Here is a 23,678-nt window from a genome sequence, read left to right as displayed (position 1 = left end):
GCCAAAACCACATGTCCTCTCTCTGGGCAGGGGGACGACGGTCCTTCCCTGCCTCTCCACAGCAGGGGAATCAGACCCACTCTGGCACTGCTGTCCCAGACACAGTGGCTATGGGGGCCCAGCACCCTGCTGGGTGTTGCCCTCGGGTGACCCCACACGCAGGATTTTGGCACTAGCCCTTCCCTTTCCGAGATTAAATCTTCCCCTCCAGGCCATGCTCTACCAAGTGGAAAAATCCCTAAACAAGCCAGCTTGAAGCACAAAAACACCTCCATCCTACAGGGTTATAGTGGAGAGAACGGATTTTGCTGGGAAACAGGACTGACACACTCACCTCAATCTGTCACTGCTGGGGAATCCGCTTCCCATCATCCTGATCCAAGCCAAGGAGCCAGATCCTACCGAGCACCAGCTCATGGTCCCCATGGGGCAGTTCAGGGGGGTCTGTGTCGTGCAGCCCCTGGAGGGATAGGACAGAGATGGAGGGACAAAGCTGCAGCAATGGAGATGCTGCAGTGGGTGGCTGTGGAGGAGATGGAGGGTGGGCATGGGGGCTTGATGCAGAGGGATGTGGGATGAGCCCCAGTTCGGCAGCCACAGCACTTCCATGGGATCTTAGGATGGAAAAGACCATGAAGTCCAACTGCCCCCTCAGCACTAACAAGGCCACCACTAGCCCATGTCCTCAGTTCCACAACCCAGACATCTGTTAAATCCCTCCAGGGTCATTTTTGGGGTCTTTCCCAATGTGAGGAGGGAAGGCAGCAGTGAGACATTCATTGCCTGTGGCCATGACGGTGTTTACAGAGGAAACAGCCCTTTTTGGAGAGCTTTATTGCCAATTATCTCCCTGCCACGACCTGCCTGGGCACAGCCAAGCCCTGCAGCCTCCAGTGGAAAATGTGGTGTCGTGGCCCCACAGGCACAAGCTGCTGCTCGTCCCGGCACACTCAGCTCACCCTCCCCTTGCAGTGAAAAGTAAACTCTTTGCCCAAACTTTCTTTTTCCTGGCTGATTCATGTCCCTGTTGCTGCCCCACTCATGGGGAAGGAGCAGGAGCAGGAGCTGTTCCCTGGCATGGCTCACAGGAAGGACAAGCTGACTTTAAAGTCCAGGAGCAATTTCTCCATATCTTGGGTGTCCTTTTGCCCTGGCCAAAAATCACAGTCAAAACCCCTTTCTCATTGGCATCAGCTTCCTTGTTCCTGCACTGAGCCCTATCCGTCCTTATCAACCTGCTGTGCGGTCTTGGACTTGGGAGTATTTATTCCTCCAGCAGCAGAGAGGAACCTAATCCTGCACGGACACCAGTGCCAGTGGAATTGACGCAAGCAGCACTGATTCCCAGGGCTGCCCTCCCTCTGGCACAGCCGTGTCCCCCAGGGAGCCCCATTGGGGGTGCAGGGAAGCCCCCATGAGTGCAGCGTCCACAGCGCAGGTGCCACTGTGGTGGTTTCAAGGTCAAATATTTGAATGTCACCCCCACAACGGAGCCAGCACGGCGAGAAGGGGACGAGCCTGCGCTCCCAGGATGGCCATATCTGTGCCACCTACATCCTTGGCGTCCCCCGTATCCCCCATGCCAAGCACAACTCTGAGTATGACACAAGTGCTCCACTTTTAGCAGCAGAGCCGGGTCTGTCCCGACCTTTCCTTCCTGCTGATCTCAGCCTCTGAGTCAGGGCAGGAATCCGAGCGTGCCCACCAAAAATAACAAATGTTAAATTAATCCAGTTTAATCTTAATCTCGTTTGACAACCAGCTCAGCCGGGGGTGCTCCCCGGTGTCCAACTGACCAGGACTCCGGGATGGGGGGAAAGGGAAAAGGGCTCCGGAGCCCGGCACCCCACACGGTATGGGGACAGAGGGAAGTATGGGGGGCACGGGAGTGGTGGCAGGAGCCAGCAGCTCCCGGTGACAGTGGCAATGGGGGTGGCACGGGGGCCAGGCGGGGCTGGTCCCGGCACAGCGAGGAAGTCACGGTGAGATCCCTATCGCCTGCGCGGGGGCGGCCGGGAAAGGCACGGTACAGCGGGGGCGGGAGTGGGGCCGCCTGAATTCAGGGCTGACAGTGCCCCCAAAACCTGGGTCCTGCTGTGCGGGGGGAAGAGGTAACTAACCCCAACCCTGACTAGTGTGCCAGACTGGGGAGCACCTGGATCCCGAGGAAAAGAGGCACTAAGGGCTGTAGGCACTGTCCTGGGTGTGCTGGGAGAAGCCTGCACGGCTAGGCTGAGCCATGCCAGCCCCTGGAGGGACTCTCTGTATGGCATTTCCACTTCTGGACATAGAATCACAGAATCCTGGAATGCTTTGGGTTGGAAGGAACCTTAAAGATCACACAGTCTCACCCTCTGTCATGGGCAGGGACACCTTCCACTATCCCAAGGTTGCTCCAAGCCCCATCCAACCCTGAACACTTCCAGGGATGGGGCAGCCACAGCTTCTCTGGGCAACGTGTTCCAGGGCCTCACCACCCTCACAGCCAAGAATTTCTCCCTAAATCCAATCTAAACCTCCTCCCTCAGTCTAAAGCCTTATATCTGGCTGTAAGGTATATCTAAACGAACCACAAAGAGCCCCGAATGAACAAGAGGTGTGATGGGGTTTGGAATGATGGAGCAGTGTAGCTGCCTCAGAGGAAGGCAATAGCAACTGAGAATCCTCAGCATGGGAAGGATAAATCCATGGGAAAGAGTCTGGCATGAAGGCTCACTCTGCTTCCGCCCCGCTACGCACTGAGCTGCAGCTCGACATGACTGCTCAGGAAGAGATAAGGAGACATCAGTTTAACCAGCACCAGAAGATCAGTGGTATGGGAACCAGCAGCTCAGAGAGGCTGTGACACCTGTCCTGGGAAGGCACACTGCTCCACATGCCACTGCTCTGTGCTGGCTCCAGATGTGCTGCCCTGGCTCCAGATGTGCTTGTCCTTGGGGCTGCCCCAGCCCCAGATGACTTAAACGGGCTCCAGATGTGCACACTTACCATCTTCTCCCAGCTGTGCAGCCCCGGCCCCAGCTGTGTCCCCMCACACMCMSARMAYRYSMMAAWRWRAAWWYYCMCWSWRAMMCYCYCMSWSYYSYKCCTGACTATACAGTACCATAGCCATATAGACACGTTATATACATTACTATCCATTACCATGGCCATACAGACACATTATATACATTACTATAACCACACGTTATAGTTTCATCACCCAGTGAGGTTTTACTCCCACTGTGCTGCCAGCAGGCTCCTGCTCTCACTTCCACTAAAAAGTCCCCATGGATCAGACAAAATCTAGAGCAGCTGGTACTTGCTGGCAGAGGAAGGCTCTGTCTTGCCCTGGGGGAGAAAAATTCTGTTCCCCAACATTTCCCTCTTTGAGGCAGAGCTGGGAGCTGTGCGGTATTTCCTGTGGTTGCAGCCTCTAATGAGGTTAACACTGTTTTTGAGGTTTAACTCTTCAACCGACATGAGAAAGGAAGCCACAGGCTCTGCAGAGTCAGGGTTTGGGAGCAGCAGGGAGCCAGTGGGATGGAGGGCACTGGAGCATCCCTGGAGCCTTGGACCTCTCAACCCTGGGAGTCTGCAGCTTGGAACATCCTTGGATGAGCTGGTGGCCAGCACAAGCAGAGGGGGTGCACTCACTGCTGGTGAAAACAACCTCACTCATTAAGGACTCCTCATTCCATGCTTCTGGGATTAGCAGGAAAATGTCCTTTCCCTGATGCAGCTCAGCCCAGCACACTCTGCTGTGCTCCTGTCACCTTGTACACAGCAACACAACCATAAAAATCCATTTGGGATGGATTTAACTTTGTTGGGGTGTCTCCAAATTCTGTAAGAACTTTCAGAAGACACTCCTTCCCCCGAGGCTGCTCCTCTAAGGGATGCTGGGTTTTCCCATGGACTGACTCAGACTGGAAACTCTCCATTTTTGGTGCTGTTATCTGGGTCAGCCCCACTGCTCACCTCGCTCACACTCACCGATGCTTCTTGCTGCGCTCGGCAGCTCCGGCCGCAGCAGGAGGAGGATCCCAGCAGGATCCTGAGGACAGCCAAGGTAAGAACCCTCTACTCTGCCCAGCTTCCAGACCCCTACATTTAAATACAAAATATGCCAGCTCATTGTCCTCACCTGCTGCTCCCATGCGTTATCCCCTCCTGGCACAGCTGCCGGTGAAGATTCCACCTGGTTTGGGCTTGAACAACAGGACAGCTTTTTCCTTCTTTTTTTACTTCCCATTTCTTTAGCACTAATGCACGAGGAGACTTTAACAGAGACAAGATCAAAGCCCAGCATCTGCCAGCAAGGGAAACAGTCTTGTTCCTTTGGCTTTGGAGTTTGAAAATGCCTATAAATTGGAATAAAAATATGAATGTGAGTGATTCCCAGGGGAGGCAGAGCCTGCAGTCCCTTGTAAAGCTGCCAGTGGGCAGAATTAGTGTGTTTTCAGCTCTTTTTGTAGAATACAAGTTGTATTTTTTCATTTGCTCTGACTTGCAGAAGGTTCATCTGCTTCTCTTAGTAGGTCAGGTAATAGGGAGGCACTTAAAATTTGACTCACTAGTGATGAGTATTTGAACATCCCTTAAACCAAACAAGGTCAGTTCACACGGCAGGAGAAATACCGAAGTACTTGCTGCTGGTGGTGGCCTGGTTTGGGTTGAAAAACAGCATTTTGAAGCTTTCACTGTGGACTCTGCTGTCTCTCCAGGGAAAACTTGCCATTCCTGACTTCAGGTATTGCATGGGGTTATTTGAAAAGAAAATGAGGGAGTTGTGGGGCTTTTCTGGATGTTCAACCCTGGGTGGGGGAATGGGGTGTCAGGTCTGGTCAGGGTCTGCTCCCAGGAGGATGTTTTTCATGAAAAAGAGCAATTTTCCCCCAGGGAGTTGCATTTCCTTGCACTTCAGTCCGTGCCTTGGTTGTTTCAAAGCTGACCCATCCCCACATCCCAAGTCCCACAGGGCTGGTGAGATTAGGCTTCCCGTCTGGAGAGGGTTTGTCCTGGTGGGATACATCCAAAGAAGCTGGGGAGGAAGTCAAAGGGAACAGGGAAAAATTTAGGCAAGACTGTGGGATGCAGACACACGAGTGGCTCCTTGGGGAGAGGTGGGAAGCCCTGGCCTGAGGTTTTGGGGCTGTCTCGGGGGGTTCACTGCTTGCAAGAGCCATTGTTCAGCTTGGACAGGACCTGTGGGAAAGATCTTATGGAAATGAAAGTTTTGTCCCACAAAACCATGTCTGAGCATCCCAAGGGATGGAGACTGTAGGGTGAGCCCTGCTGTGTGGTTAGCATTAAAGAGCTTTTTCTTATGTTTAGCTGGAATTTTCTGATTTCCAGTGTGAGCCCATTGCCTCCTGTCCTTTCACTGGGCAATGCTGGGAGGAGTTTGGCTCCCTCATCTTTACTTCCTCGTCTATACCCAAGGATTTAAGCCTCTTTGAGCCCCTCCTCTCCAGCAGCTCTCCCAACCCTTCCACATTTCCCAGGTGCTCCCGACCCTCAGGCATTTTTGCTGGACTCCAATCTGTCCATGTCTCTCCTGTCCTCAGGGGAGCCCAGCCCTGATCCCAGCATTCCAGATGTGCCTCCTCAGTGCTGAGCAGAGGGATACCATCCCCCTGACCCACCAAACCCATCTCTTTCAAGGAAGGTTTTCAGCCTTGATTTCCCTGCTGTAAATCCACGTTTTCCTGCTCCCATCGCCTCCTGGTGCTCCTGCCTGTGCTGGAGCTGGTTTACAGGAGGATTCCCTCCATCCCCTTTCCTTCCACAGACTATGCCATGCGTGGGCAGTGGATGCAGCCCAGGCCATGGCAGGGTCTGGCAATGCTTTGGTGCTCTACATCCTGGTCTGCTGCCTGTGCCAAGGTAAGTGGCCACCACATGGCTCAGCACGGCCACCATGGCCTCGCTGACCACCAGAGCATACCCTGTGGTCCTACAGGGAATTTAGGGTGGGAATAGGACAGTTGTAGAGCTACAGCTGTGGATTTTGGGGGGAGCACTGCACTAGCATTGCAAAGGGGTCCCATGTCCTGCGGCACCCTCTGTTTCCCACTGACATCCTTGGAGCAGGACCATGTCCAGCCTCACTGCAGTGGCTGTGCTAAGCAGTGGGATGTGCCTCCACAGGCATAGCCAGAGCACAGCCTTGCCCTTTCCAGGAAGGCCAGATGGAGTCTGATAGTGGCTGTGAGCCCGGGCTGCCTGGGCTAGTGCAGAGCTCCATCTGATAGCCCAGGGCAGCGCACGCCTCCGCCGCCCTAATCAGGGGATCAGAGTTCTCGAGACTGTGGGTTATTTCCCTGCACTCATTTAAACATTAGAGCAAAACCTAAAATTGTCTGTTTCTGATCTGCTGGGATGAGTCACTGGGTGCCGGGGCATTGCTGCAGGCAGGGGTTGGTTTCATCACAGATTCATAGACTGGTTTGAGTCGGGAGGGACCTTAAAGCTCATCTTGTTTCACCCCCTGCCATGGACAGGGACACCTTCCACTATCCCAGGTTGCTCCAAGCCCTGGCCAACCTGGCCTTGGGCACTTCCAGGGATGGGGCAGCCACAGCTTCTCTGGGTAACCTGTGCCAGGGCCTCACCACCCTCACAGCCATGAATTCCTTCCCAATATCACTCATGACCCCTAGTTTCTCCCTATCCCATGGGGTTCAAGGGGGTGCTGGCATCCCCTTGCTGCAGGGTCCAGCCATGCTGCTGCTGCATCCCCTGTGGAGTGGTGCAGCCCAGGGGCATCCCTTCCTGTGGGACACCCACCCAGAGCCACCCTGACCCAGCGGGTATTGGCACAGGTGCTGCAAACATCAAGTGCTCAGGGCGCGTCTGGGTCGACCCCGCGCCCGTAGTGCAGATGGGCTCCAACATCTCCATCAACTGCCTCTCCACCCTCGGCTGCCCCTCAGCCAAGTTCATCATCCTCCTCAACTACAACCGCACTGAGGGTCCCCTGCACCCCCTCAACAGCAGCTCCGTCCAGCTCCGGCTGCGCGATTTCCGGCTGCCCTTCGGGGCCATCGTCTGCTTTGCCCGCTGCCCCAACAGCGGGAGGGACCAGCTGGTGTGTGGCACTGAGGTCCGGGCCGGCTGTGAGTACCTTGGAGGGGGGGCTTGAGGGCTTTTGCTGAGCACCGAAAAGTTGGGGCATGCAGTGTGTGGTTTTGGGGGATGACCATACTTTCACCTGTCCTTGCCCCTGCAGACCCTCCAGACCCCCCCAGCAACCTGAGCTGTGTCATTGCCGAGGGCTCGGAGCACCTGGAGTGCAGGTGGGATGCAGGGAGGCCGCCCCACCTGCTCACCCACCACACCCTCCACCTGCGCAGGTGAGGCCCCCAGGGAGCAGGGGGGCTGCAGGGATGAGAGGGAGCGCGGGACCGGCACGTGGCAGCCACAGAGCCGGGTGACAGCAGGGCTGCTGTGAGCGGGTGCCATGCCCTAGTTACACTTCCTACAGCTCACGTTTGCTCATCTTCTGCTCGAAAACCACACGTTCCACCACCGGTTGAGTTCTGCATGAGTAACCTCCCGCACTCAGTGCCGTTACTGACCCGGCACACATTCCATCATGCTGTGGCACATGGAAGCAGCACGTTGTTTTCAGGTGCTTGGACTCTCTCTGAGCTAAAAAGAGGGTGAACCTAATGCTGCCCAAATCCCAAAACTGAAACTCCAACCTGAAGCAGAGGTGCTGGCTGCTACATGGTGTGCCACAGCCCATTCTGCCCATCCCAGGATGCTCCCTGCTGCTGAAGTCCCCATGGCACTAGCCTGGTATGTCACAGTCCATCCTGGGATGCTCCCTGCCACTGAAGTCCCCATGGCACCAACCTGGCAGGCTTTCAGTTACTCTGACTCAATTATTGAAGACATTAAATTCCATCATACTTGGCTTTATGAAGAGAAGGGATAAACCTCCTGTCTAAATTTGCTTGGGATCAAACTGAACCATGCAGCCAGAAAGAAAAGTTCCCTTCCTGTCATGAAAATGCGAATTCCCAGCAAAAATGTCAGGAACTGAAGGGAATAACTTTCCAGTTTGCTTTAGGAGTGACAAACTCCGGGTTTGGGGATGACCATGCCCTGGTCACGAGCTGCAACACCTCGGGAGTGTCACCATCCCAGTGGATGTCTGGTGCTGGGATGGGCACTGACAGGCTGCCTTCTGCTTCCCAGGTTCGCGGCAGAAGATGAGGAGGGTGCTGAGGAGGAGGAAGAAGAAGAGGAGAAGGTGTTTCCTGCAGACTCACCAGTGCCCCTGAGTGCGCTGTGCAACAGGAGCCACTATTCGGTGTGGGTGCAGGCCAGGAATGCAGTGGGCACTGCCCACTCGGCCCCACAGCTCCTCAGCCTGCAGGACATTGGTATGTCTGCCCTCCCATCCATCTGCCCACCCATCCCTCTATCCATACAAGGGCAGCCCCCCACCCCACCCGTTTCTGGCTCTCCCCACAGTAATCCCCACTCTGCCCCTGGTCACTGGTGCTGAGACAACAGAGGCATCCTCTCCCACCACCACGATCCACTGGAGCCGTCAGACACAGCTGGAGAACGTGCACTGCGAAGAGCGACACCAAGCCAAGGGCACTCCAGCATGGCATGTGAGACCCCCAGGACTCCCCAGACCTCCCCCCATGTGCAGCATCAGGCCCTGTTAGGAGAGGTGCAAGTCCTAGTCCTGTTGGAAACCCTCTTAAAAATGGGAGCATTTGGGGTCATTCAAAACCTACCCATTTGCTCTGGTACTGGTGGGGAAGGTGCACCCCAGCCACAGGCAGCTCCCGCTTTTGGGGTGCAGGAGAGCTGGTGCCATCTGAGAGAACAGGTGGCAGGGTTATCTCAGCTTTACAAGCAAAAGGGCAAAATTCAAAATGTTTCCAAACATTATCTGCTCTGCAAGGACAAGACACAAAATCCTCTGGGATGCTCAGTGCAGACCCACAGATACAACTACACTGGGGCAGCTCCACCTGAGTCCCTTTGGAAACATCCCTGGGTGCTGGCAGGGGCTGAGCTGGATCCCAGTCCCCATAGGAGCCCCCAAAATCCCTGTGGTGTCAGAAGCCCAGCAGAGAAATGGGATGGGGGTTCTCTCTATGGCTCCACAGCTTGCCCAGTGCATTTGTAGAGGGGACAGTGTGGACTCTGCCCATCCCCACCCATGCAGATGAGAAAGGCAGTGACCACCACTGTGTCTGGGGGCTGGTGGTGGCAGTGGGGGCCCGGCTGGGTCCCACTTCCCCCCAAGACCCTGCTTCCCTTGCAGGTGGAGGTGTGGGACAGTGCAGCACAGGATGGGCCCCGCTGGCAGCACAACCTGCAGAGTGACACCCAGTACCTGTTCCAGGTCAGGTGCAGGCTCAGCATCCCCAACAGTCCCTGGAGTGCCTGGAGCCCCCCCTTTCTCTACACCACCCCGGAGGCAGGTAGGCTCAGCTTCAGAGACACCCCTGTACATAGCATTTCCAGAGTGCCCAGAGCAATGGTGGAGTCCCTATCCCTGCTTTTTAAATCCCAGAGATTTAAAAGCCATGTGGATTTGGCGCCTGGGGACATGGGTTAATAGCGACCATCCCCCAGTGCTGGGGGAGTGGCTGGACTTGGTCATTTAGAGGGCTTTTCCAACCTAAACAATTCCATGATTCCACGATTCCACAATCATTGATAGCCTCTTGCCCTGGGTGGAAAAAAAATCACACCAGTCAGGGTGTCACACGAGCCACAAATATCTGTCACCTCGTGCCAGTTTCCCCCTTTTCATCCTGGCTGCTAACACCAGGACGAGGTTGGAAAGGGCCGGCTCAGTCATCCCGGCCAGCAGCGGGACGAGATGCTCGAGGAGCGTTGCCCTCACATCCCGGCTGTAGTGAGGAAGACGTGCTCGCCCCAAAAAGCAGCGCCCGCTGCTGTTTCCTCTCACAGCGGCAGAGACCCGGCCAGGCAGGGCTTCCTGCTAGGGCTGTGTGTGTTGGGGGGAGCCCCGTCGGTGGGTGTCCCCCGGTGCCTCAACTCCCATCCCACGCTCTCTCCGTCCCGCAGCCCCCGCCGCGGCTCCCGACGTCTGGCGGCGCCTGGGCCCGGCGTTCCCCGACGGCAGCCGCGAGGTGACGGTCTTGATCAAGGTAAAGCGGGTTTTGGCAGCCTCTGTGAAATTTTGGCGTGCTCTGCTCCTCCCCGAGCAGAGAAGGGAACGCCCTCCCTGAGAAGCCCTTCGACCAAAGGGATGGGCGGGGAAGTGACACCCCAACGTGAAGTAAAATCTCTCCATCTTTGTAAAATCCACGTGTGTGTCACCCAGCCAAGGGCACATCTGTGGGATGTGTCTCAGTGTTACATCCCACACCCGTACCCACGGGACGGACTGTCTGTCTTGCCGTTCGCAGCCGCTGCCCCCCCGGGACGCCCGCGGCAGGATCCTGGGCTATGCCGTGGCTGCCGAGACCCCCGGAGGAATGCTGGTCCTCTGCAACACCTCCAGCACGGAGTGCGATATCACGGTGCAACCGGGAACCCACACCCTCCTCATCACTGCTCACAACTCCAAGGGGGCTTCCAGCCCCACCAGCATCACCCTTGGCCAGGGTGCCAGCAGCCAGGAAGGTAGGATGTCACCTGCAGGTGTAAGGATGTCACAGGCCACTTGCAGGTGTAATAGACTGGCTTTTATCAGGGTTGCAGGAGAAAAACGCTGAACTGTGCAAGGGAAAATCTCGGCAAATATTTTCCCTCAGCAGCCCGCTCTGCTGAGGGAACACAACATCCCCCAGACAATTCCAGCATTCCCTGGAGATGGAGATGCTACACAGGTGCATATAGAATCATGGAATCCAGGAATGGTTTGGGTTGGAAGGAACCTTTTTAAAGCCCATCCAGTCCCACCCCCTGCCATAGGCAGGGACACCTTCCACTATCCCAGGTTGCTCCAAGCCCCATCTAGCCTGGCCTTAGACACTTCCAGGGATGGAGCAGCCACAGTTTCTCTGGGAAACCTCTGCCAGGGCCTCACCACCCTCACAGCCAAGAATTCCTTCCCACTATCCCATCTAAGCCTGCCCTCTGGCAGTGTGAAGCCATTCCCCCTTGTCCTGGCACTCTGTGTCCTTGTCCCAAGTCCCTCTCCAGTTCTCTTGGAGCTCCTTTAGGCACTGGAATATCAGCCCTTCACCACCTAAGGCTGTAGTACCTTGGCTGGCAGAGCAAAGGGTGCAAGGCTGCTCCTTTACTCCCTGCCCCCCAAAATAGCTCCTGCAGCCTCTGCCAGGGAGTCAGCCCCTGCTGTGAGCTGGGTCCTTGCAAACAGAAAAGGAAAAAGTCCTTTCTGAGCCACAGGCTGTGGTTTTCCCCACAACCATGCTTTCCTATTTCTGAAAAATGTCTCTTTTAATGAGCAATGGAAGGGGAAAGTCCCATTCAAACTGAGGACAAATACATGACTAAACAGAAACTGAAGAGAATTGAAGTGGAAAAAAACTCTCTAAGCTCTCAGTTACCTGAATCATGTGCATTTCTTGTAAGAAATGACAGGTAAAGCATTTCAAGGACATGACAAAGCTGACAATGTGTTTTTGTAACACATGTACATAAACATAGGGGAGAGAACGGAGCTGGGGAAGGATCTGGATCTCCAGAAGCAGCTGAGGGAGCTGGGGGGGGCTCAACCTGGAGAAAAAGAGGCTCAGGGGGGACCTTCTTGCTCTCTGCAACTCCCTGACAGCAGGGTGGAGCCAGGTGGGAGTCAGGTTCTGCTCCCAGGGAACAAGGGACAGGACAAACAGAAACAGCCTCAAGTTGTGCCAGGGGATGCTCAGGTTGGATATTGGGAAAATTCCTTCCTGAAATAGTTGTCCAGCCCTGACACAGCTGCTTGGGGCAGTGGTGGAGTCCCCATCCCTGAAGGGATTCATAAGTGGATGTAACACCTAGGGACATGGGTTAGTGGTGGCCTTGGCAGTGCTGGGGGAATGGTTGAACTTGATCTTTAAGGTCTTTTTCAATCTAAATAGTTCTATGAAATATAGAACGATATATAAAAATATATATAAAAAAATCTATCTTCGTATATTTTGTGTGTTTATAGATATTTATATATAAACCCCCATATTCTATAATTTCTTGTTCCCTCTTCAGTTTTAAAAAACTTCCAGGAAGGACACATTTTACCTGGGCTTAGCTGACCCTTCCCAGTCTCCTACTCTCCAAAGATGAGTCTGTTGGGTGACACTTCCCTTGCCATCTCTCTCGGCAGAATTCCCAGCACCAGTGGCTCTGGAGGTCAAGCCTGACAACCAGAGCAGAGTCTTGGTTCACTGGCAGCCCCCCCTGCACAGTAAGAGCCCCCCACTCTGGTTCATAGTGGAGTGGGTTTCTACCTCCCAGTATCACCAGGAGGAGCACTATTTTTGGAAGAAAGTCCCATCCCAGGAAACACACACATACATCCAAGGTAAGATATTCCAGAAGTCCTTTTGCTACTTGGTGCAGTTCATCAGGACATTATAAATCCAAAATAGATTATAAAGGTAGTTTCATTTGAAGCTGAGCCCCCACCCACTTGTTTTTGGGGAGTGGTACAAAGAGCCCTTAGGGAACAAGGAGAAGTGAAGAAACAGGAGATGTGAGGACAGTCAGTGGGATTTGGTTCCCTGGGTGAAGGTCACAGGGAAAGAATGAAGTGACAGGTGAGCTGGCAGCCAGGGAACCACACCAGACCTGTGGAGGCCTGTGCAAGCACAGGAGATGCTCCATCTACTTACACCGCTCAGCAACACGCCCTTGAACAAACCTAGAGCCTTCACAGGAGGTTACAAACACATATTAAAGGCAAACCTTGTTTTTTTCCCAGAGGAGGCAGCAGCTGGGTTTCGCATCAATGTGTCGGTGTACGCGGTCTACACCGGCGGAGTCAGCAAACCCAGCTCTGGCAAAGGTAAGCCTGGGGGGGTGGAGATGCTGCTGCTTCTTCCCACAATCTGGCAGTTTGGTAGGATTACTTAGTCTTAAACACAAGATGAAAACCCCTCCCATTGACCCGAGGAAAGCAGAGCTCTAGATGGAATCCTCTTGACTACAGGATATGAAAATAGAGGTTTTTGTCAATATGTCTCTATTAAAGCCTTCTCTAGGTGGTCTTTGCTCCTGCAAAGATCTAATGCATTCAAGAACCACATCTTACTTTATAAGATACACCAATGGACTTGTTCCCCCTTTAGAAAGAATGAATTTGCTGCTTTGCACATTTCACAAGTGGTTCAGACAAACCAAGACACAGAAAACAGCTTCTACAGAGACCAACTGGCCCAGCCACAGCTTACCCCTCCTTACCTGGAGCGGGAACCATGGAACACTTAGGGTTGGAAGGGACCTTTTAAGATCATGTAATCCAATCCCTCTGCAATGAGCAGGGACATCTTCAACTCCACCAGCAACCTTCAGTTCTGGAAATTGTTCTAGGTAAGAACATGAGCCAACTTGCAGAGGAACATCATCATCTCCAGCATTGTGGCCTGGCTTTGGTTGTCCTCAAAAGCTGGGCAGGTCCCTGAAGACAAGGGAGGGATGACATCAAGTCATTAATTCAGACCAAAAATTTGACCTCTAGAGTCCCTCTAACACAGCCTAAGGGGAGACTGAGCACCCAGACTGAGCTTAAATAGAGCCCCTGGGCAGGGGTGTGGGTGGAGGTCCCAGGTGAGGCTGGTCAGGGTCATTAAGACCTGTCAATGCTCTCGGTGCCCTGACAGAGCTGGATGTACCCGCAGGAAGCACCTGAGGATGTTCTTCACCGTCCTGGGCTGTGATGCCATTTTAGATGGGTTATCTGAAGCCGCTCAGATACTTTCCCTATGACAAACCAGCTCCCTGTTTCTGTTTGACACCTCTCATGGCTTAGAGAAGGGCAGTTATTCAATTTTTTTGCCAAGAAATGGAAACAAATATTCCTGACCAGTTCATCTCAGGCTATTCACAGTCATTAGCTTTGTCCTCACGGACACACTTTGGCTCTGGGCAGGACCCCTTTTCTGCAGCAGCAATGGCACCACCTGTCTGTAAAGGAGAAGAGACCCCAAGGGAATTGCTGAGTTTGGCCTGGACGGAAGCTTGCTGCTTATTGGAGCAGAAATACCCTTCTTACCATGGCAGGCTCATTAGCTGCAGATCTTCCCTCACCACACAGCCTGCCACACAAAAAAATTATTAGAAATTCATTCCCATGGGGTTCAGGCAGTTTGGGAAATCACAGAGTCCTGGAATGGAAGGGACCTTAAAGATCATCTTGTCCCACCCCCTGCCATGAGCAGGGACACCTTCCACTATCCCAGGTTGCTCCAATCCCTGTCTATCCTGGCCTTAAACACTTCCAGGGATAGGGCAGCCACAGCTTCTCTGGGAAACCTGTTGAAAAACCTGTAGGTGCTCATGAAAAAGGATGTACAGTTCCCCAGCCAGAATAAATTCTTGTTTCAGGTGCTGAGGGGAGCAGTGTGTGTGGAAGATGTTTTGTAGTTGTTGATCAATGTCTCATTCAATTGCATCTCTGAGAAACAGGATGTTGTCCATTGTCCAGCCAGAGCTGGAGTTATTAATTACTTCAGGGATTATTACTTCAGCTTATTTTTTCTCATTACACCATTATTTATGTTTCTAAATAATATTAACAAAGTAAAACCCAGACATAGCTTCTGTGTCACCCACAGTCCTCTAAGTGAAATTATGGACATTTTTTCCCTTCTCTGTTTCAGTCCCTCCAGAGGAGCCGCTCCTGGGCAGCATCTACAGTGAGAATCCCCATGGTAAGAAGACCTTGGGTAGCTCAGACTTATTAAGCCAGGCTTTCTCCTTGGCTAGCAGTGGAAGGTTTAACCCAAGAAGCACCTGCAGCATTTGGGCATGCTCGCATCAGCGAGCTCATGTACATTTGGGGAGATCAGAGCCAAAAAAGGGACCTTTCCACTCGGTGGGGACGTGACCCACCTGGAGGGAAGGCTGCAGTGATCTCACATAATGCAAGCCTGGAGTTTTGCTTTCTTATGAGACTTACAATGTACATTTCAATTAGGAGGTGAGAAAACAAGGAAAACATAATATCAACATATATCACAACAGCAAGAGACTGTTTCCATCTTGCAGTTTGAACCGGGGACTCATTTAAGCACCTCCCACCCATTTTTCTAACGTTGGTGATGCTCTGGTTTGCACATCTTCTGGTAGAGGTCACGTTATGATCTGTTGCAACACTTTAACCAAAAGCAAAACCAACATAAGCTGAAGAATTCACTTCAGCATTTCTGGAAGGGAAGGTAAGGCCATGTAGGAAATGGTTACTGACTGAATCACTTGACTGAATCCCCTGGCATGACCTCTTCCCTCTCCATCCTTTTTCAGATGATGACATCAGAGTTTTCCTGGGACTGGGCATCAGCATGGTCATATTATCAGTTGGTTTTGCAATTCTGATGTTTAAAAAATCAGTCAGAAAAAGGTATTATTTTCTCTTCTACACATTTTTTCCTTATTTCTAGCTCATACCTTTTTTAGTATGTATTTTTAGTATGTAGAAGAAATTTCTTCTAGGATATTTTAAAATCAACTCCAGAAGCCAGTCTTTTCAATGCAGCCTTTTCAATGAGGGCAGCATCACCCATTCACCAGGTTGTTGTATGAAAAGACATTTGTGTGCTCTACAGTAAGGCAGAGACCAACAAAAAAACCCAAAACATAGAATCATAGGATTGGTAAAATCATAGAAAGGGGAAACCCACCTGTATGGGGTGAACCTGCAGCTTCCAAGCCACCCTCAAAGTCTGGATGCACTTTGTGTTCCCTCCTGCCAGGACAGTTTCATGCTGCATGAGGAATAACTGATTGATAAAATGGACTGATATCTTGGGGTTTATTTTTTTTCTTTTTGCTAAAGTATTAAAGTCACCACTGTGCAGCTTTTGCCAAAATGGCTGTTTGAAGAGTTTCCCCACATGGAAAACAGCAACGTGGTGAAGTCCCTCCAGGTAAGTGCAGCAGTATCTCCTTTTGCTTCATCTCAGATTAAAGCTTAGAATCACAGAATCACAGGATTGTTTAGGCTGGAAAATCCCTCTAAATTGAGGAATCGAGTCCAACCATCCCCCAGCATTGCCAAGGCTACCACTGACCCATGTCCCCAAGTGCCACATGCACATGACTTTTTAATCCCTCCAGGGATGGGGACTCCCCCACTGCCCTGGGCAGCTGTGCCAGGGCTGGACAGCCCATTGCAAGAAGGAATTTTCACTAATATCCAGCCTAATACTCCCCTGGCAGAACTTGAGGCCATTTCCTCTTGTCCTGACACTTGTCACTTCGGAGAAGGCAACTTGCTCTGTTGCTGTGAAAAACATGGATGGGAAGAGGATTAAGCTCTAAGGGACCGGAAACTGCTCAGGAATCATTTCCCAAGCATTCGTAAGGTGTATGACAGCCCAGACTAGCTGAAGTCTTTAAACCTTGCCCCAATATAGTCTGTATTTAGTGGCCACAGCTGTCTCAAGCTGGAAGGGACCTTAAAGCTCATTCTATTCCATCCCCTGTCATGGGCAGGGATCCTTCCACTGGAGCAGACTGCTCCAAGCTCTAATGACAGATCTCCTGTTAATAAAATTTTCCAGTTTGTTACTACAGTCCTCATTTTTTTCCAGACCAAGAGTGATTTAATGAGTGACAGTTTCCAGGATCCACTCCTGGACACCAGCGACCCCACAGTTATGGAAGTCGAGGAGGTGCCGGCGCATGAGGCACACGAGAGTGTGGCCACCCCAAGGAAGCCCAGCAGAGAGGTCACTGAGGATGGGGAGAACCCAGGGGCCGTGGCTCCTGCCAGCACCACAATCCTGGAGCATATCAGTGACTACAAACCCCAGATATCCAATGGGAACACACTGGGATACATCGCTGCCAACATTTACCAGACGCAGCCCCCCCCAGTCCTCCCAGAACCAGAGATGAGCATCTTTGGAGACTACACGAGCCCCGTTCCACACTTGTGGGATGGGGAGGGAGGGGCACCCCAAGTCTGTCTGCTGGAGAAGATCAACCTCATCCTAAACAACAGTCGGAGCGGGCAAAGCCAGATGTTTGTCTCAGCCCAGGGGGGACACGCGTCCCTCCCAGAGAACCAGTGGGGACAGAGGCTGCCCAGCCATGACCAAGAGCAAATGCTGGTCCCCAAGGAGCTACTCTCCTGCCTCAGATCCATGAACAGGGAGTCAGTGGATATAAAGCCCTACTTTCCACAAAGCATTGGAGGGTTATTTTGAGAGGAATTGTAATTGTGGTTAAAACCCCATAAGTGGTGACCAAGGCAGGTATCAGATATTTGAGATCACCAACAGCAGAGCTGGAGCAAAACCCCCAGTCAGAAATTTGCCCTCTTGCTCACTACAAGTTCTTGTGGCTGCCTGGAAAACTTGGGCCAGTAAATCACAATTTTAAACTTATCTTGTATTGACACAAGCAAAAAAACTGTAAAACCTGGATTCCTGTAGGAACTGAAATGCCAAGCAGGTGATTCTTGCAAGGTGCAATGTGTTTTAATTATTATTCAACATCCTTCTCTTGTTAAATATTTGGAGCATTTCGTCCTTGGAGATGATTGTGGTTACCATTGATAAAAAAAAATCCCTCAGACATCCTGCCAGAGGTGTGTAAAATATTTTGGGATTACTCCTGATGAAGAGACACTGCACCAAGGAGGATTTATGTATCATACATAGGTGCCAACAACTCTTCTGTTTGACAGAATAACCCAATTTCATTTTCCTCCCATTCCATAATAAAAACCCAATGAGGTAAGAACAAGCCTTCGTTGCCTGCCAGGCTGATTTAAAATCCCTCTGAATCAGTCCCTGGCCTAATCCTTCACTTTGGGTGAGGGATTTATCACCTCAGAGCACTTTCGTCAGTGCCTCAGCTTACTGTGTGAAGCACAGTGTGGCACAGCAAAATGGGATTTTTTTAGGCATGTGACTGGGAATTTGGATCTTCTGACATCCAGAAGGTGAAATGCAGGAGTCTTCTTCCTGCTGAGCAGTCATGAAACCATTTACAAGTTTTCCTGGGACTTACAAAACATTCCCAAAGTATATTTCTTTCAATTTTTCCTAGGCACTGTATGCATTTCTCTATCAGCTGTTGCACAAATGGATCAATTTTGTTGTTTATCCTGGATACTTCCAAACCAACACCATTGTGGGCTGTGCTTGTTTTCTTCTAACACCCCGAGAGATCTGTCACTGATATTTCTGGAGTAGTAGATACCTGGCTAAGTGGGGTAGGATTATTCTTCAGAAGCAGCAAACTGTTTCTAAGGCAGAAATGTGACTGTTTCATGTAGGTGAGTCTAAAATTAGTGATTGCTGCCTGAGCAGGAAGGAAATTGTAGAAGAACAGCTACATACCATCAGTGTGAGATGGGGAAGGTATTTTTTTCAATGTCCACATCCTGAAACTTGTGCTGAACTTTGTCACCTGAACTACCAAAGCTCACAGGGGAAAATGCTTCTTTTGTCAGCAAATAAGGCTGAAAGCTTGGTCTTACCTTTCAGGCTCTTGCTGGTTGAATTTCCAGCCCTAATAACTCCCTCCAGCGTGGATCCCTGCAAATATATCCACGGCCAGGGGAGCACAGGGATGAAACATTGCCCAGATCATGCCATGGATATTTGCCTCAGCAGTGCCAATGCTCCCACTGATTTCTTAGGTGCTGAAGGAAATATTTCTCCTTTTCATGGGTGTGGGGGTGCATCTGGTAAATTTGGGCTGGTTACTGGAGGAAATGGAAAGAGAGGGGCACAAATGTATATTTACATAGTGCTTCACCATATATATATGTCGATATGGTGAAGCCCTGGCACAGGTTGCCCAGAGAAGCTGTGCCTGCCCCGCCCCTGAAAGTGTCCAAGGCCAAGTTGGACAGGGTTTGGAGCAACCTGGAATAGTTGGAGGTGTCCCTGCCCATGGCAGCAGTGGAACTGAATGATCTTTAGGGTTTCTTCCAACCCAAACCAGTCTGGGATTCCGTGATTCAGAACACTGGGCCAGGTTGTTCCAAGGCCCGTTAAACCTGGCCTTGGACACTTCCAGAGATGGGGCATCCCATGAACCAAATCATGATGTCACTCTCAGTAGATTTATTTTAACATCTCAGATTCCCTCCCTCCCTCCCTTAAATATTACATACTCCCTAATCCTTGATATATCAGTATTTTCTAACGTTTGGTTTTACTGTTGGCAGTTGGATCTTGTGCCAGCGATTTCCACTAGTCATTTATCAGCTCAGGAATGAATTTAATGGGTTGTTCAGTGCCATCACAACCTGGGTTTATGTACCTTGGAGACACTTAAAGGAAGGGTACACTGAATAATGTCTCTGCCCACAGAGAGGGAGCACCAAAAACAATCACTGGTGTAACTCACTGATTGCAAACTCCTCTGTCCATGATCCCCTGCGAGTGACATCTGTGTGTCAATACTTAATGATGAGACATCCTTTGTTCTGAATGAGTAACATGGAGCAGTGTTCTTACACGTTACTTACACCTACGTGTACTGTAATAACTACCAAAGCAGAATAGCTCACGACCCACAGAGATGCACCACAACACGGTGTCCCATCGCTACCCAAAGTTCTAACACAACCTCCCTGAAACAGATATTTTTATAGAAATAGAAGGAGAGAACAGATGAAAAAGAAATAAGAAATTGGGTGTTCAAAGCTTCAGTGCGTTTGGAGAACAGCAGAGTCATCCACTCCTGCTCTTATCTCCATCCCCTCCATAGAGCAGGGTGTATCTACTGGGTGTATCGAGTGTGACCTTGAGGCAATAGAAGTTACCAGCACCACTCCCTGAGGGACTTGTTTACCACCCTTCTTCAAAGAGTAGAGTTGGAGATTAATTAAACCAAATGCAGAATGCAGAGATTATAAATAAATTTGACATGTAATAAATTATGCATCAAATGTACATCAATAGCTACAATGTTATATCATTTATGCCTCTTCTCTGCCCCTGTTATCATGCAGGAGGACATGGAATTCGTTCTGGTTTGAGGTTTGAAGCACAAAAGAGCTGGGTTTAGTCACAGCTTAGTCACCAACTCACCGTGTGACCTTCACCAAGCGCTTTGTCTTCATTTCTTATTCACAGAGTCTGAATAGTAACAACTACCACTGGTAAAGCCTCAGGATCTGAGGTCAAAAGCACCTTAAACTCTTTGGTAACAGGAACGGGACAAGAAGATCATTGAAACATCTTCTGAGTAATATTGTGCAGCTTGATTTTATTCTGTGTCGCATTTACAAACCCACCCCAGGCTGGAAGGTTTGCAAGGGCTTGGCTGTCAGTAAACTGTGGGAGAGATTCAGTGGCAGATAAAGATGCTGCAGAGGCTAAAATTGGATTACAAACTTGTGAATTTCACAGAGCTAAGTAACACCCGTCGACCTCCGGGGATTTCTGAGTGCACAGACCGAAGATCAAAGCCCAGATTGTGACCAAGGCTCGTGCAAAGCTGCAAAGAAGTGCCTGGATCAGCAAAAGCCTTCTGGAAACGTGGCAAGGGGGAAACGGTCGCAGATGGAATGACCTGACAACAAAAGTGGGAATATCCATTAAAAATTATGCTATTTGGTGTAGTCTCTTCCACCCTGAGTTTTGGGGGGTTAGTTCTTATGGAGGGAGGATGAGGAGTTGTGCTCGGGGTGGGAGGGCTGAGAACAGCGGCAGAGACTGAAACCAAACTGGCATTTCAGAGAAGAGGATGTGAGAGGTGAGGCTGTGGTTTGGGTCTCGTCGGGCTCCACTGAATGCCACCTTCACAGGGAAAATCACATGAGAATGGCTCTTGCAAAGCCATTGGAGCAGGGCTTGGATTCAGGAGAAAAGGAACCTTGAAAACAGCAGAAAGAAAACAAGCTACAAAGGTGATCTAGTACAGGGGATTTCATGATTGCTGCTTACCAACCCAATCAAGCCTTTCCTGAACAGAGAGGAATTAATCTTGCCACAAGAATATCAGAAAAACCCAGTATTCTTAACCTCAAAAGGACCCAAGTGTTGATGCATCTTGTGCATAATCTGTATGATTTCCTAGAGGGTGTGATTTCCACACTCTCCCTGTGGATCAAGCCTTCCTTGGCTTTCATATGTGCAAGAGGAGACAGAACAATTACCTTTACCAAACTAAGTGACTCATTTCATCCTGCTGGATGAAGGCCAATTCAATGAGAGTCACTGGCACACAGAGCAGATGGAAAACTAACAGAACCAGAGCAGAGGGGACCTGCAGTACTGAAAACAGACACCCCTGCACTGAGTTATTGCTCATTCTGCTGCTGCAGCTGTAACTTCAACAGTGCTGGGGGCTGGGTGCCACAACTCCACTGTCCAGGCTCCAAGGAACCAAATACCTGAGCAGCTCAAAGTCATTAACATGAGAAGGAAGCTATAGACCTGTTGGAGTGAGTTCAGAGGAGGACACGGAGCTGCTCCAAGGACCGGAGCACCTCTGCTCTGGAGCCAGGCTGGGAGAGCTGGGGGGGTTCACCTGGAGAAGAGAAGGCTCCAGGGACAACTTAGAGCCCTTCCAGTGCCTAAAGGGGGAACCTAAAGAGAGCTGGAGAGGGACTTTGGACCAGGGCCTGCAGGGACAGGCCAAGGGGAATGGCTTCCCACTGCCAGAGGGCAGGCTTAGGTGGGATATTGAGAAGGAGTTTTTGACTGTGAGGGTGGTGAGGCCCTGGCAGAGGTTTCCCAGAGAAGCTGTGGCTGCTCCATCTGTGGAAGTGTCCAAGGTAGCACTGGGCTTGGAGCAACCTGGTCTGGTGGAAGGTGTCTCTGCCCATGCCAGAGGTGGAACTGGATGGGCTTTAAGGTCCCTTCCACCCAAGCAAGTCTGTGATTCTGTAATTCTCAACAAGCCCTCTCAGCTCTTACATTTACATGTCTCTTGGTGTCTGCTCAATTCACGTACAAGTTCACCCCGTGCAGTCACTGCAGACCAGCAGGGCTGGGGCTGGTGGAGCTCGGCCAGCACGGCTTCCCCTGAGCTCTGTGAGGTGACACTGCAACCACCAGTGTCCTCTTGCTTTGTCCCCCCCCATATGCAGCCTCTGTGCCTCACACACGGCTCCCTCTGCCACTGCCATCACCCAACAGCACCAAATATCACACCCTTCTGTCAGGGTGCTTTCCCCGGCTCCGCTTTCAGACTCACAGACACCCCCTCCCCCTAGAGAACGGATTACTCTGTACTTTCCTTGACATCACCCCATGCCAGGGGCACCAGGGAGGGTGGCACAGCATCTTCAGGGCACCGGCAGCTCCATTGGCAGCAGGACCTTGGACTCTGGTTCCCTTTGGCTGTGGTGAGTACCACATGCTCAGCAGAAGTCAATAAAGAAAGAATTATAGGAAGAGGCAGAATTTGGTGCTAAAAAATAAGAGAAAGGGAAAAGGAAAAAAGGAAAGGGAAAAACGGAAAAGGAGAAAGGAAAAAAAAAACAGAAGAAGGAAAAAATAAGAAAGAAAAAGGAAAAAATAAAAAAGATAAAGACAACAAATAAAAAAGAAGAAAAGAGGAAACGGAAAAAGAAGAGAAAGGAAAAAATATAAAATATAAAATAAAGGGGAAAAGGTAAATTACAAAAGAAAATTAAAAAGGATTAAGTACAAAAGAAAGGAAAAATAAAATGAGAAAAAATAGAAGAAAGAAATAAAAAAGGAAGCAACTTCATTTTATAGAGGGTAATGGACTGGGGATTTTTGGTTTAACTGCCTCTCACTAAAACACAAAACTCACCTGGACCATCTGATCCGCATCTTCCCTTAAATATATCCTGGATGAGTGAGACAGCCCCATTCCACTGCTCCCAGCTGAGCTCAGGGTGTGAAGAGTGATGGAGAAATCAACACACGGGACCTCAGCAAGAAACACGGATTAGATTCCATATAACTCCTATTGGTGTCCTGGTTTAAAATCAGCTGAATCCTGCGTGGAGCTGGAGCTGTGCTGGGAAGGGCTCTGTGAAAAGGCAAAGTGAACTGATGAAGACAGAGGAGAAAGAAGAGGTAAAAGAAGATGTTGATATTTGGGGTTTTGTGGGGTTCTGGCTCACCCAGCTCACTCTTGGCATGTTAATGATATGATGGCAGCTCTGGAAAGGAGCACAAATGTTGCTCCAGGCTTTGGGAGGAGGAGAAGCAGATGGAGGCTCAAAGGCAGAATTTGAGACTCTTGGAAGCTGCAAATGTTGTTCTCCCTCTGCCCCTTCATTTCAACAGCTGCCCCTGAAATACCTATGCTGTGGTTCCAGGTAGGAAAATGTGATTGTAATCAGTGAGGAAAACTGAGTTGATGTTAAAAGAGAAGGAACAATAGCAATAAGATACTCACTCATTGAAAGCTCTCTTAAACGTAGTGGCAGGTTGTGGGAGTGCTGAGAAAAATGAGAGAAAGCAAAAATCCTGTTAAAGAGAAGATAAAAATCAGTGTGGGTGCATCTCTGGACAAGCCTCTTGCTCCTATCAAGGGAGGCTGGAATTTCTTTTCTTTTCTTTTCTTTTCTTTTCTTTTCTTTTCTTTTCTTTTCTTTTCTTTTCTTTTCTTTTCTTTTCTTTTCTTTTCTTTTCTTTTCT

The 23,678-nt window shown here is 50.6% G+C and overlaps 2 protein-coding genes across 2 annotated transcripts in view; both read left to right on the top strand.

Moving 5' to 3' along the window:
• The first annotated feature begins 5,810 nt into the window (after positions 1–5,810).
• IL23R (interleukin 23 receptor) lies at positions 5,811–17,597 on the top strand. Its single transcript, XM_029959739.1, has 15 exons — positions 5,811–5,868; positions 6,807–7,100; positions 7,214–7,337; positions 7,602–7,615; positions 8,235–8,375; positions 8,467–8,612; positions 9,278–9,437; positions 10,051–10,133; positions 10,395–10,611; positions 12,257–12,454; positions 12,854–12,937; positions 14,751–14,801; positions 15,394–15,490; positions 15,926–16,016; positions 16,683–17,597. The coding sequence occupies exons 1-15, from the start codon at positions 5,811–5,813 to the stop codon at positions 17,298–17,300; spliced, it is 2,376 nt and encodes a 791-aa protein (XP_029815599.1). The 3' UTR covers positions 17,301–17,597.
• A 5,409-nt stretch (positions 17,598–23,006) lies between these two features.
• IL12RB2 (interleukin 12 receptor subunit beta 2) overlaps positions 23,007–23,678 on the top strand; it is a 16,457-nt gene continuing 15,785 nt past the window's right edge. Inside the window, exon 1 of the mRNA XM_008921991.4 lies at positions 23,007–23,111. The gene's annotated coding sequence lies outside the window, so the exon portion shown is untranslated. The remainder of the gene's footprint in view (positions 23,112–23,678) is intronic.

This window comes from Manacus vitellinus, unplaced genomic scaffold (assembly GCF_001715985.3).
Source record: "Manacus vitellinus isolate BGI_N305 unplaced genomic scaffold, ASM171598v3 scaffold_21_pilon, whole genome shotgun sequence".
NCBI lineage: Eukaryota > Metazoa > Chordata > Aves > Passeriformes > Pipridae > Manacus > Manacus vitellinus.
Note: the sequence above shows the minus strand (reverse complement) of the source record. Positions and strands in the feature narration are given on the sequence as shown.

What these genes read in the sequence shown, in the direction of transcription:
- IL23R (XM_029959739.1), top strand. Translation starts at nt 5,811, where the DNA reads ATGGCAGGGTCTGGCAATGCTTTGGTGCTCTACATCCTGGTCTGCTGC. An exon ending in CAAACCCAGCTCTGGCAAAG is followed by an intron (nt 12,938 to 14,750) that starts GTAAGCCTGGGG and finishes TCTCTGTTTCAG; the next exon opens with TCCCTCCAGAGGAGCCGCTC. An exon ending in CTACAGTGAGAATCCCCATG is followed by an intron (nt 14,802 to 15,393) that starts GTAAGAAGACCT and finishes ATCCTTTTTCAG; the next exon opens with ATGATGACATCAGAGTTTTC.